Raw genomic sequence first — 14395 nt, 5'->3', positions numbered from 1 at the left:
CACTCATGCGGAGACAACCTTTCGGACCGACCAATCCGACACCTCAACGTGTCGCTACCTCCGATGCGTAAAAAAAAATTGCCCCTGACTGTGTGTAATCATCATCACGAATTCATTTTGCCCACTCACGCGATGAAGCCTGCTCTTTTCCGGACGGGACACGCCTGTTGTTGTCGCCCGGCGAGCTAATTAGAAACCATTAGATCGAACGTGCGCCTTACCTCGTGTGCGGCAATTAGCGGAGTGCCCTTTAAAACGCAAAGGTCATGCATTATGATGTTATCAATTATGCGGATTGGGGTTTGAAAGATGTGCCCGTTGCCGAGCGTTTCATTGGCGGAAAGTCATGCTAATTAGCTCGTTCGCGGAGAAGGCATGCGGATTATATGAGACTAACATGTTGCTATGGAGCGTAACTATTTACTTTTACTTTAATCTCGACAGCGTTAATAGCTCGGGTCCTACACGGTTGCGGCGCACTCACATTTGTCCTGGAGTCGGTTCGTTTCTGTTCTTAGTCTTCGTTTGTCTTTTTGTCCAGTCACGGTTTAGTTTCCGGGTTGAAATATGAACCGCTAAACTAATTCCATGTGTGTGTGTGTTTCAGAACATGTTTAAACTGCAGGGTTTAGGCCGAAAAGGACTTAAATACGTGCAGTTTTTGCGATTTGATTGTGTTATCTTGCAGCCCTAGTGGTTGGATGAATATAGCAGGGTTTTAGATGTTATCACTGTAATTACATTTTGGATATACCGTATTTTCCGGACTATACGTCGAACCGGAGCCAAAAAATGCATAACAGAGTAGAAAAAAACATATATAAGTTGCACTGGAGTATGAAATGCGGTTGCAAGTGTGAAAATAACAAATAATATCACATTTAAGTCGCTCCGGAGTTTAAGTAGAAGTAGAAGTAGAAGTCGCACTCCGGCCAAAACTATGAAAAAGGGTCAGGAAAATACGGTAATAATAAAAAAAAGTAAATAAGTGCTTGAATTAAGTAATATTTAGATCTAAAAATCTAGCTTTATTTAAAGAAAGAAAAAAGGATTTTCTCAATAGGAAAACATTTTAAATCAAAAAATCATTAAACTGCAGTTTAAAATGAAACAGAAGATAATGTGGTGCATATTATTATCATATTTAAGATTGTCATTTTTTCCAGCATGATAATGATGGCTACATTAAGACAATACAAAATTAATATAATGCGGTTCATGTGTTCTTTTTCCCCAGAACGGGTCGGTGCAGTGCGAGGCGATCTCCTGCCCTCCCCCTCAGTGTCCGGGTGGGACGGCGGCGGCCTACGTGAAGGGCGCCTGCTGCCGGGAGTGCCAGCGTGAGTCGGGTGCACCCTTCACTTCTGCAGCCTCTGTCTCCTCTTCACTCTCTGAACAGCCTCCAACACTGGAACACCATCCCCACGGTTACACAACACAAACAAACACCACCACACAAACAGCCTAGAGCAAATTTATTTGACAAAAACAGTGGATAAAATGCAAGTAAGGAGCAATTCGGACCAAGTTTTAAGCGCTATAGCACGTAAATAGTAGGAATAATAGTTCAAGAGGCATAAAATGTTAAGATCTGTTCCTACTTAATAATAAATCATTATAAATATGACTTAAAGATCATTTATTTTTCACTTTCCAAGCCTCTTTACAGGAAAATAACAATATTACAAGAAGAAGGGTGACATAACATAACAGACAGCAATTATGAACAGGTTTGGAGGTTTAATTCCCCCATTAGCTATTAGGGTATATATATATATATATATATATATATATATATATATATATATATATATATATATATATATATACTCTAGTGAAAATGATTTGGATGTGTATTGGTGGAAAGTAAATGGAAGCACAAATGTACAGAACGTGCAGCGTGTCAATGGAGCTACAATGAATGTCATTGTCTGGCAGCACATTTTACATAAACGATAATATAAAATTTTTCAATTTACTTTTTAAGTTTCTAAGCACGGCAGAGACTAAGGAGTAACTGGAAGATCGTGTTCAATTGAAAAGACAGCTCACAGTGGTCTTTCACACACGTTCAGATCTACTTTTACAAGTTATCTTTACTGAGGAAAAGCAGATTTTGCTCAAATACGTGCACAAAAACTGGCGACAGCAACGTTAAACTTGAATAACGTCAAATTCTGCTTTATTTGTAGATAATTTTTACAGTTCGGTTTAACAACAGGTAACAGCAAAACAATAAAAACAGCTCTTAAACTGAGTACCGTATTTTCTGGACTATAAGTCGCACCAGCCAAAAAATGCATAATAGAGAAGAAAAAAGGTGAAATGCGTTTGCAAGTCTGAAAATAACAAATAATATCACATATAAGTCGCTCCGGAGTCTAAGTATAAATATAAGTCACACCCGGGCCAAAACTAGGAAAAAAGGTGCGACTTATACTTCGGTAAATACAGTAACTGCAAATAAATGACAAACTACATGTATAAATGTGCCCTTTACCGTGGTTTCTGAACATTCTTTGACTCAAATTGAGCACAACAGGCAAAATCGTCCCGTTGGTCCTGATCAAGTCCCCGCGCGTTATTGTTGCTGACAAGTTTCCCCGCCGCATTGAAGGATGGATCAAAAACAGCGATGGTAAAGTTTAAACGGCGCGTAAATCTTAACGCTCCACGCAAAACTAAAGCGATGTCCGGCGTTGCCAAGCTACTGCTAGCATGTTTCTCGTCCCGTCCCTCTGCATAAACACGGACCGATCAATTATTCACGGCCCCTTCGACACACAGATGGCGCCGTCACACCCACAAGAGCCTCTGCACTGCGCATCACGGCCCGCTTTGCTTTGGAAGACTGGAAGTAGAAGACGCTCTGCTACTTAAAGATTACGTAAAGTCAGCTGTAACCTAGCAACCATACTGTAAACAAGGGTTAAACTCCATCTAAATACCATATGACACCTTTATTTTTATTGAACCTTTATTTTTGTAATGTTTTTAATTGCACTTCTTTGATTGACACACGCAGTAAATATGACATGGATAATTCTACTGCTGTAACCTAGCAACCATACCGTAAACAAGGGCTAAACTCCCTATAAATTACACTACAGTTATGATTTGACCAACAATAATACCATATGACACCTTTATTTTGTGCGTTTGAACTGTCGGAAATTTGTGAATTGCTTTTGTGTTTTCTGCCTCTAATTTTAAACTTTTATCTTTTTAAATGTCTGCACAAACTGCCACTTAACGGAAGCAAAACTGTGATAATGTTAACCACAGGTGTCATATCGACTTTAACTTTTCAATAGTAACAAAGCCTTGACAAATACAACACTTATATATTTCAGAACACTCAAATTAGCTAGAAAACATACACATAGATAATCAATTTGCCTGGAATGTTCCACAGTTTGACATTAAACTGACATTAAACTTACAGGTGGTTTTATTTCCCCCCAAAAATACCTTGAAAAACTCACTGGTTTGACTTGTAACTTGTGTTGGTGGTGTTCCCGCTTGTCTCCATGGAGATGGATGAGTCAAACGTCACACTGTGGAACATTCCCGCTAACACTACTGGTACTTTGAACGCTATTTAGTACATTTACCGTCTATTTCTCCTTCCTTTTCTTCCAAAACGCACTAAATTTTTTACATGTTTACATTGTGGTTTAGCGCATTGATATTCAACTTTTTAATATCATCTTCATTTTTTGCGTAATCATCATTTTTATTCATTTTAACAGCAATTGCCCGTCAAAATTAGCCTTGTTTATTCCCTTTGCTTGCTCTGTTGCTCTCTTTCAGTGTTGAGAAGTTGTTTTTGACCAATCATTTGAATTCTCGACGGAGACTAAATTATTCAAGATCAACAAAAAAAAACACTTTCCTTTCACTTTATAAACCCTATAAAAAATGTTTAATGTCCAAAGCAGTTCACCATCTTTTCTGCTCAAATCCTCCCAAAAATGTCTTCTTTCTCGCCGGATAAATAATTCTCTTTCATTAAAACTGCAGCTGCGTCTTCACTGCAGCGTTCACTTCGCTCTTAAAAAAAAGTTTCACGGACCTTCGCTCCTTTCGCAGACAATCGTAACTCGTATTAGACGTACAGCAGTGCGCGAAGTGTAGAAAAAGATGCATTTGTCGAGTCGCGCGCGGCCTCGGGTATGTCTGCAGCTTTCCCCTCACTCCCGCTCGCTTCAGCCGCATCGCAGAGCAGTCTGCAGCTTCATCCTCACTCCCGCTCGCTTCAGCCGCATCGCAGAGCAGTCTGCAGCTTCATCCTCACTCCCGCTCGCTTCAGCCGCATCGCAGAGCTGCAGATTAAAACATTAACGAGTAGCGGCGTGAAAGAGGTAAACATGTTCAAATCAAATACTGCTCGTGCTGATAAGACCTGGTCCGAGCACCTTCCGGCCGCTCGGGCTTCGATTTGAGACGGAAGTAATAGAAAATTGGAAAACTCGTGTCCCAATCTGGAAATGAAATTGGAAATGTTGAAATGAAAAAAAAGTCGAGCCGTTGTTGGATTTCACACCAAAAGTCAATTAAAAAGTGCATTTCTTTGCTTTTAGGTCATGTTTTTGACTTAAAATCATCTGTGACGAGACTGAGAGCGTCCACGTGACGAGGAGCCCGCTAAACCGCCCAGCTCTGCGCAGTGAGGCCGGCCCGCTTGAACAGAGTGTGTTTACTGCTCTGACCGCTCACAGTGTGTTCACCGCTCAGACCGCTCACTGTGTGTTTACCGCTCTGACCGCTGCTCACAGTGTGTTCACCGCTCTGACCGCTGCTCACAGTTTGTTTACCGCTCTGACCGCTCACAGTGTGTTTACCGCTCTGACCGCTCACAGTGTGTTCACCGCTCTGACCGCTGCTCACAGTGTGTTTACCGCTCTGACCGCTCACAGTGTGTTCACCGCTCTGACCGCTGCTCACAGTGTGTTTACCGCTCTGACCGCTGCTCACAGTGTGTTCACCGCTCTGACCGCTCACAGTGTGTTCACCGCTCTGACCGCTGCTCACAGTGTGTTCACCGCTCTGACCGAACGCTGCTCACAGTTTGTTTACCGCTCTGACCGCTCACAGTGTGTTCACCGCTCTGACCGCTGCTCACAGTGTGTTTATCGCTCTGACCGCTCACAGTGTGTTCACCGCTCTGACCGCTCACAGTGTGTTCACCGCTCTGACCGCTGCTCACAGTGTGTTCACCGCTCTGACCGCTCACAGTGTGTTCACCGCTCTGACCGCTGCTCACAGTGTGTTTATCGCTCTGACCGCTCACAGTGTGTTCACCGCTCTGACCGTTCACAGTGTGTTCACCGCTCTGACCGCTGCTCACAGTGTGTTCACCGCTCTGACCGCTGCTCACAGTGTGTTTACCGCTCTGACCGCTCACAGTGTGTTCACCGCTCTGACCGCTCAGTGTGTTTACCGCTCTGACCGCTCACAGTGTGTTCACCGCTCTGACCGCTCAGTGTGTTTACCGCTCTGACCGCTGCTCACAGTGCGTTTACAGCTAAATATTGAGAAAACAGTACTATGTCAGGTTCACTTGGGTTCCTTCTACCACTGCTACTACTTCTACTATTACTTGTACACAAATACTACTGCGAGCCACCGTATAATGCATTTCTCTTACTTTCTCTTCTTTCTATTACAAATGAACAAAACCACCAAAACCAGCAATAAACTAGCTCAAAACAATGATGATAATGATGGACACAATGGCAGCAGGACAATGAGACACAATCTTCAGTTTGTTTACTCTCCTCCTTCACCCTAATTATAATGAGATTACGTTGGCATTATTAAAGGAATCAAACGAACACACGAGGGTTTAAACATCTTTGCTGCGTTGCACAAACATGTATCGGGTAAATCCCTCTTAAGCCCGCTCGGCCTTCACTATCTGAGCAAGTACACAAACAGAAGCTAATTACTCTGACCCTGACTTCAGAGGGAGACGAGGGGCCCTCCACAGAGAACCCTCCGCAGTACAAGGGTCTTATCTGGGGCCGGTCAGGACCTGTCAAGAGAATGTTAGACGTTTGACCAGGGACAGTTCTGTATGTCCATCAATCTTCTTTTTTATCTGATGCTTCAGTTCATTTCAGCCGCTCCACTTCATAGTCGCCTCCTGCAGCTGTGTTAATGGTCACGTTTCATAGTCGCCTTCTGCAGCTGTGTTAATGGTCACGTTTCATAGTCGCCTCCTGCAGCAGCTGTGTTAATGGTCACGTTTCATAGTCGCCTCCTGCAGCTGTGTTAATGGTCACGTTTCATAGTCGCCTCCTGCAGCTGTGTTAATGGTCACGTTTCATAGTCGCCTCCTGCAGCTGTGTTAATGGTCACGTTTCATAGTCGCCTCCTGCAGCTGTGTTAATGGTCACGTTTCATAGTCGCCTCCTGCAGCTATGTTAATGGTCACGTTTCATAGTCGCCTCCTGCAGCTGTGTTAATGGTCACGTTTCATAGTCGCCTCCTGCAGCTGTGTTAATGGTCACGTTTCATAGTCGCCTCCTGCAGCTGTGTTAATGGTCACGTTTCATAGTCGCCTCCTGCAGCTGTGTTAATGGTCACGTTTCATAGTCGCCTCCTGCAGCTGTGTTAATGGTCACGTTTCATAGTCGCCTCCTGCAGCTGTGTTAATGGTCACGTTTCATAGTCGCCTCCTGCAGCTGTGTTAATGGTCACGTTTCATAGTCGCCTCCTGCAGCTGTGTTAATGGTCACGTTTCATAGTCGCCTCCTGCAGCTGTGTTAATGGTCACGTTTCATAGTCGCCTCCTGCAGCTGTGTTAATGGTCACGTTTCATAGTCGCCTCCTGCAGCTGTGTTAATGGTCACGTTTCATAGTCGCCTCCTGCAGCTGTGTTAATGGTCACGTTTCATAGTCGCCTCCTGCAGCTGTGTTAATGGTCACGTTTCATAGTCGCCTCCTGCAGCTGTGTTAATGGTCACGTTTCATAGTCGCCTCCTGCAGCTGTGTTAATGGTCACGTTTCATAGTCGCCTCCTGCAGCTGTGTTAATGGTCACGTTTCATAGTCGCCTCCTGCAGCTGTGTTAATGGTCACGTTTCATAGTCGCCTCCTGCAGCAGCTGTGTTAATGGTCACGTTTCATAGTCGCCTCCTGCAGTTGTGTTAATGGTCACGTTTCATAGTCGCCTCCTGCAGCTGTGTTAATGGTCACGTTTCATAGTCGCCTCCTGCAGCTGTGTTAATGGTCACGTTTCACAGTCGCCTCCTGCAGCTGTGTTAATGGTCACGTTTCATAGTCGCCTCCTGCAGCTGTGTTAATGGTCACGTTTCATAGTCGCCTCCTGCAGCTGTGTTAATGGTCACGTTTCATAGTCGCCTCCTGCAGCTGTGTTAATGGTCACGTTTCATAGTCGCCTCCTGCAGCTGTGTTAATGGTCACGTTTCACAGTCGCCTCCTGCAGCTGTGTTAATGGTCACGTTTCATAGTCGCCTCCTGCAGCTGTGTTAATGGTCACGTTTCATAGTCGCCTCCTGCAGCTGTGTTAATGGTCACGTTTCATAGTCGCCTCCTGCAGCTGTGTTAATGGTCACGTTTCATAGTCGCCTCCTGCAGCTGTGTTAATGGTCACGTTTCATAGTCGCCTCCTGCAGCAGCTGTGTTAATGGTCACGTTTCATAGTCGCCTCCTGCAGCTGTGTTAATGGTCACGTTTCATAGTCGCCTCCTGCAGCTGTGTTAATGGTCACGTTTCATAGTCGCCTCCTGCAGCTGTGTTAATGGTCACGTTTCATAGTCGCCTCCTGCAGCTGTGTTAATGGTCACGTTTCATAGTCGCCTCCTGCAGTTGTGTTAATGGTCACGTTTCATAGTCGCCTCCTGCAGCTGTGTTAATGGTCACGTTTCATAGTCGCCTCCTGCAGCTGTGTTAATGGTCACGTTTCATAGTCGCCTCCTGCAGCTGTGTTAATGGTCACGTTTCATAGTCGCCTCCTGCAGCTGTGTTAATGGTCACGTTTCATAGTCGCCTCCTGCAGTTGTGTTAATGGTCACGTTTCATAGTCGCCTCCTGCAGCTGTGTTAATGGTCACGTTTCATAGTCGCCTCCTGCAGCTGTGTTAATGGTCACGTTTCATAGTCGCCTCCTGCAGCTGTGTTAATGGTCACGTTTCATAGTCGCCTCCTGCAGCTGTGTTAATGGTCACGTTTCATAGTCGCCTCCTGCAGCTGTGTTAATGGTCACGTTTCATAGTCGCCTCCTGCAGCTGTGTTAATGGTCACGTTTCATAGTCGCCTCCTGCAGCTGTGTTAATGGTCACGTTTCATAGTCGCCTCCTGCAGCTGTGTTAATGGTCACGTTTCATAGTCGCCTCCTGCAGCTGTGTTAATGGTCACGTTTCATAGTCGCCTCCTGCAGCTGTGTTAATGGTCACGTTTCATAGTCGCCTCCTGCAGCTGTGTTAATGGTCACGTTTCATAGTCGCCTCCTGCAGCTGTGTTAATGGTCACGTTTCATAGTCGCCTCCTGCAGCTGTGTTAATGGTCACGTTTCATAGTCGCCTCCTGCAGCTGTGTTAATGGTCACGTTTCATAGTCGCCTCCTGCAGCTGTCTTAATGGTCACGTTTCATAGTCGCCTCCTGCAGCTGTGTTAATGGTCACGTTTCACAGTCGCCTCCTGCAGCTGTTAATGGTCACGTTTCACAGTCGCCTCCTGCAGCTGTGTTAATGGTCAAATGTTAATGTTGATTATAGTTATTTCTCCAATTAAGTGATAGAATCATGTGGACAGCTGCTCTATGGGGACTTCACAGTTCATGTGACCTACAGTATAAGTACCGTACTTTCCGGACTATAAGTCGCACCTTTTTTCATAGTTTTGGCCGGGGTGCGACTTATATTTATACTTATACTTATACTCCGGAGCGACTTAAATGTGATATTATTTGTTATTTTCACATTCGCAACCGCATTTCATACTCCAGTGCAACTTATATATGTTTTTTTTTTCTCTATTATGCATTTTTTGGCTTTTGACTTATACTCCGGAAAATACGGTATAGGCCAGTGGTACTAGAGAGTACTACACTGACTATATCAGGTATACGTTTGGGCAAAAGCAGGTCTAAAATTAGACCAGGTTTATACGAGACTAAAGCAGGTTTAAATGAGACTAAAGCAGGATTAAATGAGACAAAAGCAAGTTAAAATGAGACAAAAGCAGGTTTAAAGGAGACTAAAGCAGGTTTAAATGAGACCAGAGCAGGTTTAAATTAGACTAAAGCAGGTTTAAATGAGACTAAAGCAGGTCTAAATGAGACTAAAGCAGGTCTAAATGAGACTAAAGCAGGTTTAAATGAGACGAAAGCAGGTTTAAATGAGATAAAGGCAGGTTTAAATGAGACCAAAGCAGGTTTAAATTAGACTAAGGCAGGTTTAAATGAAACTTAAGCAGGTTTAAATTAGACTAAAGCAGGTCTAAATGAGACTAAAGCAGGTTTAAACTAGAAAATCTGCAATGACTGAAACCTTTGCTGGAGTGTCTGCGTCTCTCCCTCTCCCCCCATCTCCCCCTCTCTCTCTCTCTCTCGCTCGACTGGCTCCGTCCCAAAATTCTAAAGAATAAAGCCTAAAGAATTTCGCAGACACTCAATGCCCAAATTCATTTAAATGGGGAAAACTAATACTTTTGAAAAGTTGTTCAAATGTCAAAAGTAATAGCACACGTACTACTGCGAAAGCGATCGTAATGAGGTATAACATGTTGAAATCGGTTGAAGCGTTAAGGAGTTGAAACTGGCTAAATGGAAAATCATGGAAAATATAATAAAAAATATGTGAAATACAAGAACATATAGTGCCTCAATGAGACTAAAGTAGGTTTGTTGTACATAAAGCCACAGGAAACCTGCTGGAGAGACCTGGTACTGCGCAGAATCCCCCCAATATCCATTCTCCCTCCTCACGCTGACCTTTGACAGCACATACACAATGCTTTCAATTAACCACGATAATGATTGTTTTTCCTTGACCGAGCGAACCCGCAATCACCTGCCTCCATTTTGGTTCTTCTTTTTTTCTTTTCATTCTCCTTCAAACAGCAGTGATTTTCTGCCCTTTCTAAATCACTCACTTTACAATTTGGCACATCATTCAATCATAAAAAACGTTAATTATATATTTGTGACGCTCGCCGCTGTGGTGAAAGGTCAAAGGTTAATCTCCTCTTGTATCAAAATGATCTTCCAGTTACGACGTGAGGGAGCATTATGTTTAAAAAAAAATCAACAAAAACTCGACAATTGACATTTACAACAATTCCCGTAGCACATGAAGTAAGCACGGTCTGTTTTTTCAACGTTCATTATGAAATATTCAATGTGCCACTTTTGTCTGTAATTCATTTATCTGATTTAGCAGGTTTAAATGAAACAAAAGCAGGTCTAAAATGAGACTAAAGCAGGTCTAAAATGAGACTATAGCAGGTTTAAATTAGACTAAAGCAGGATTAAATGAGACTAAAGCAGGTTAAATTAGACAAAAGTAAGTTTAAATAAGACCAAAGCAGGTTTAAATGAGACTAAAGCAGGTTAAATGAGACTAAAGCAGGTCTAAAACGAGACTAAAGCAGGTTTAAATGAGACTGAATCAGATTTAAATGAGACTAAAGCAGGTTTAAATGAGGCAAAAGCAGGTTTAAATGAGACAAAAGCAGGTTTAAATGAGACTAAAGCAGGTTCATTTTGCCTAAAGTTTTGACTCGTATCGTCTCCATTCAATTCACTCCAGAATCTCTTATTCTTCGTTCTGTTTTTACTCATATGTTTAATGGCGAAAAGTGAATTTAAAACCCAAAGGTGTGTTACTTTGACAGGCAAACGTGTTTTTTAATCGTGTGCATGTCTCTTCTTTGCAGCCGTCTGTCTCTTCGGAGGGAAGGAGCTGGTGGAGGGGGATCGGAAGGCCGTGAGGGACTCGTCTGGCAGGTGCCTGCTGTTTGAATGCCGGGTAAGTTAACACGTTTGCGGTAATTGGCAAAGGTATTCTGCACCCGGGGAGATGTCGCAATATCCTCTGAGACGGAATATGAAATGTCAAGTATAACGTTTGTCTAATTTGCCGGGTTTTGTAATTAAATCTGGTGAGTGAGTGGTGGGTCGGTTGCTTCTTCCTTTCTGCAAAGAGATCTTAGAGAGACTAGACAAAGGATTTTTTGGGATTCGGTCCTTAAAAGGGGAGACAAAAGCAGGTTTAAATGAGACAAAAGCAGGTTTATATGAGTCAAAAGCAGGTTTATATGAGTCAAAAGCAGGTTTAAATGAGACAAAACGGGTATATATGAGACAAAACCAGGTTTAAATTAGACAAAAGCAGGTTTAAATGGGACAAAAGCAGGTTTAAATGAGACAAAAGCTGGTTTAAATGAGACAAAAGCAGGTTTAAATATGACAAAAGCAGGTTTAAATGAGACAAAACAGGTTTAAATGAGCCAAAGCAGGTTTATATGAGACAAAAGCAGGTTTAAATGAGACAAAAGCAGGTTTAAATGAGCCAAAGCAGGTTTATATGAGACAAAAGCAGGTTTAAATGAGACAAAAGCAGGTTTAAATGAGCCAAAGCAGGTTTATATGAGACAAAAGCAGGTTTAAATGAGACAAAAGCAGGTTTAAATGAGCCAAAGCAGGTTTATATGAGACAAAAGCAGGTTTAAATGAGACAAAAGCAGGTTTATATGAGACAAAAGCAGGTTTAAATGAGACAAAAGCAGGTTTAAATGAGACAAAGCAGGTTTAAATGAGACAAAACAGGTATATATGAGACAAAAGCAGGTTTAAATGAGACAAAAGCAGGTTTATATGAGACAAAAGCAGGTTTAAATGAGACAAAAGCAGGTTTAAATGAGACAAAAGCAGGTTTAAATGAGACAAAAGCAGGTTTAAATGAGACAAAACATCTATATATGAGACAAAAGCTGGTTTAAATGAGACAAAAGCAGGTTTAAATGAGACAAAAGCAGGTTTATATGAGACAAAAGCTGGTTTAAATGGAACAAAAGCAGGTTTAAGTGAGACAAAAGACTAAAACGGGTTCAAATGTGACAGAAGCAGGTTTATATGAGACAAAAGCAGGTTTAAATGTGACAAAAGCAGGTTTATATGAAACAAAAGCAGGTTTAAATGAGACAAAAGCAGGTTTAAATGAGACAAAAGAAGATTCAGTCCTTAAAGAGGAGACAATAGGGCGATTGTATTTCATATTTCATAAACATGACCTATCTGCGTCCCCAGGTTTACTTTGTGTAAACATGTTCAAATTAAGGGTGGACTAAAATCCTAACGTTTATTCTAAAATATCCCGATATCTTTAGTCAAACAATATTCTTAGTCGTTTAGATGACGTTTAGTCGAGGTATGATTATCAGACAAATGTGAAATGTCTATGAAACAAACCTTCTTTTAAAGATATACTCAATATGCAAATTTAGCTTATGTTTAAAACAACACTCATCTCTATATATTGCGCTCCTGCAGTTCAAACCACACTTTGCTTTCACTGATATTCACGTAGCTGCCGGCTATTTAATTTTTGTATTTTTTTTTTTAATGGAAAATAGAAAATTGGAAAAACCTCTCGTTTCCCGTCTCCCAATCTCAAAACGAAAACAGAAAATAGTGAAACACGAAAAAATGACTCATTATTCAATTTCACACTGTAAATCAATTAAAAAGCACGTTTCTTTGCTGTCAGACAATGTTTTTCTGGTAGAGCGACTCGTGACAAGGCAGCAGCAGCAGCAAAGAATAACATGTGTATAATTTAGTATTTTAATGACATCTGGTTCTCCTTTCTGCAAAAAGTTGACATTTAGTCCTTAAAGTGGACATATTACGCATGATTGTAGCTTTTAGTCACATTGAAATTAGCACGACACATTTTCCTCCTTAAAATATTCAACATTTGGAGAAAATTGAAACAGAGTGCTTTTTGAGGCTCAGAGAAGACTTCATAAAGTGTGAATGAAGCAAAAATACAACTCCAGGCATGTTTTTGATGATAGGACAGCATTAAACCAATATAACAAGCCAAAAAAGTACATTTTCAATTATAATATGTGTCTTTTAAATTGTATTTGAAACAGAAACAGTCAATTCCCTGTTGTTGGGAAGATACAACTTTCAAAACATGGATGCTCGACAAATACGGTAATCATTAGTTTTTCCATACCGCCGTTTGAAATGTCGTCTGATTTTCCACTCTCCGCTGTAATCGCCCGCATCTGTCACGTCGGCGCCTTTTTGCGTGGAACTTGAGGTAATTGTCCAAACCTGCCTAATTGAATCAGCGTCTGTGTATCGCCGCGCCGCACCTGTCAATCACGGGACCGAGCAAAGTCTCCTGGACAATCATCCCGTCCCAAAGTGGCCACAAATGTGATTAATTAAGGCATTATTCAAAACGTTTGCCTTTGTGCGACCGCCGAGGCAGATGCCAGCGCGGTAATTTCGCTCGATGACGTTTACGTTTTGACGGGCGCGATCAATCTCCCCAAAGTGATATTAAGTTTTTAATGATCAGACGGTGTCAAATCCACACGCTTTTTGCCTCGCGTTACGGTGGCATCTCTCCATTTCCTCGTTACCATTTGAAGACGTACGCGCCGGTATGTTTGGCGGTCGATTTAATCAGTCGATGGCGTCTTTGTCGACCACATTTTTTATTGATCGACTTTTTATTCAGTTCTTAAAAGTGGAGACAAAAGTGGTTTAAATGAGACAAGCACAGGTTAAATGAGACAAAAGCAGATTTAAATGAGATTAAAGCAGGTTTAAATGAGACAAAAGCAGGTTAAAATGAGACAAAAGCCGGTTAAAATGAGACATAATCAGGTTTAAATGAGACAAAAGCAGGTTTAAATGAGACTAAAGCATGTTAAATGAGACCAAAGGAGGTTTAAAAGAGACCAAAGGAGGTTTAAAAGAGACTAAAGCAGATTTAAATGAGATTAAAGCAGGTTTAAATGAGACTAAAGCAGATTGAATGTTTTATTTTATTGAGATTATAAAGATTTAAATAGACCACTGCAGAAAGGAGATGCCCTGCAGTTAGTGTGAATTGTGAGTTAAATCTTCTATTTTACTGACAAATATACTGTTGACTAGTAATTATTTGAAATAAAAAAAAAACATTCGTATTTGTATGAGCGCTTGTGTTTTGAGATCTTTTTTTCCAGCACAGCCCCTTTTTATTAGATTAATCCATGTACACAGCATGTTTTTAGTGAACCAAGATTTACTTAAAGGAATACTAGAGGGACTGTTAGTCCCTTTTTAAAAAGTGTGCATGTGCTGACTCACCCCTGTGTGGAAGCACGCAACAGCCTCGCTGCTACACGTGCGTTTGTTTATTA

The 14395-nt window shown here is 41.8% G+C and overlaps 1 protein-coding gene across 1 annotated transcript in view; it reads left to right on the top strand.

Moving 5' to 3' along the window:
* The window catches only part of nell2a (neural EGFL like 2a), a 211982-nt gene that overhangs the window by 55584 nt on the left and 142003 nt on the right, over positions 1-14395 (top strand). The window contains exons 9-10 of the mRNA XM_072434961.1: positions 1238-1340; positions 10904-10995. Coding sequence (XP_072291062.1) covers positions 1238-1340; positions 10904-10995 — 195 coding nt within the window. The remainder of the gene's footprint in view (positions 1-1237; positions 1341-10903; positions 10996-14395) is intronic.

The sequence above is a fragment of the Eucyclogobius newberryi genome, unplaced genomic scaffold, assembly GCF_026437365.1.
Source record: "Eucyclogobius newberryi isolate DKJ021-1_F unplaced genomic scaffold, fEucNew1.0.hap1 SCAF_7, whole genome shotgun sequence".
NCBI lineage: Eukaryota > Metazoa > Chordata > Actinopteri > Gobiiformes > Gobiidae > Eucyclogobius > Eucyclogobius newberryi.
The sequence above is the reverse complement of the archived record's forward strand: the minus strand, read 5'-3'. Positions and strand labels throughout refer to the sequence as shown.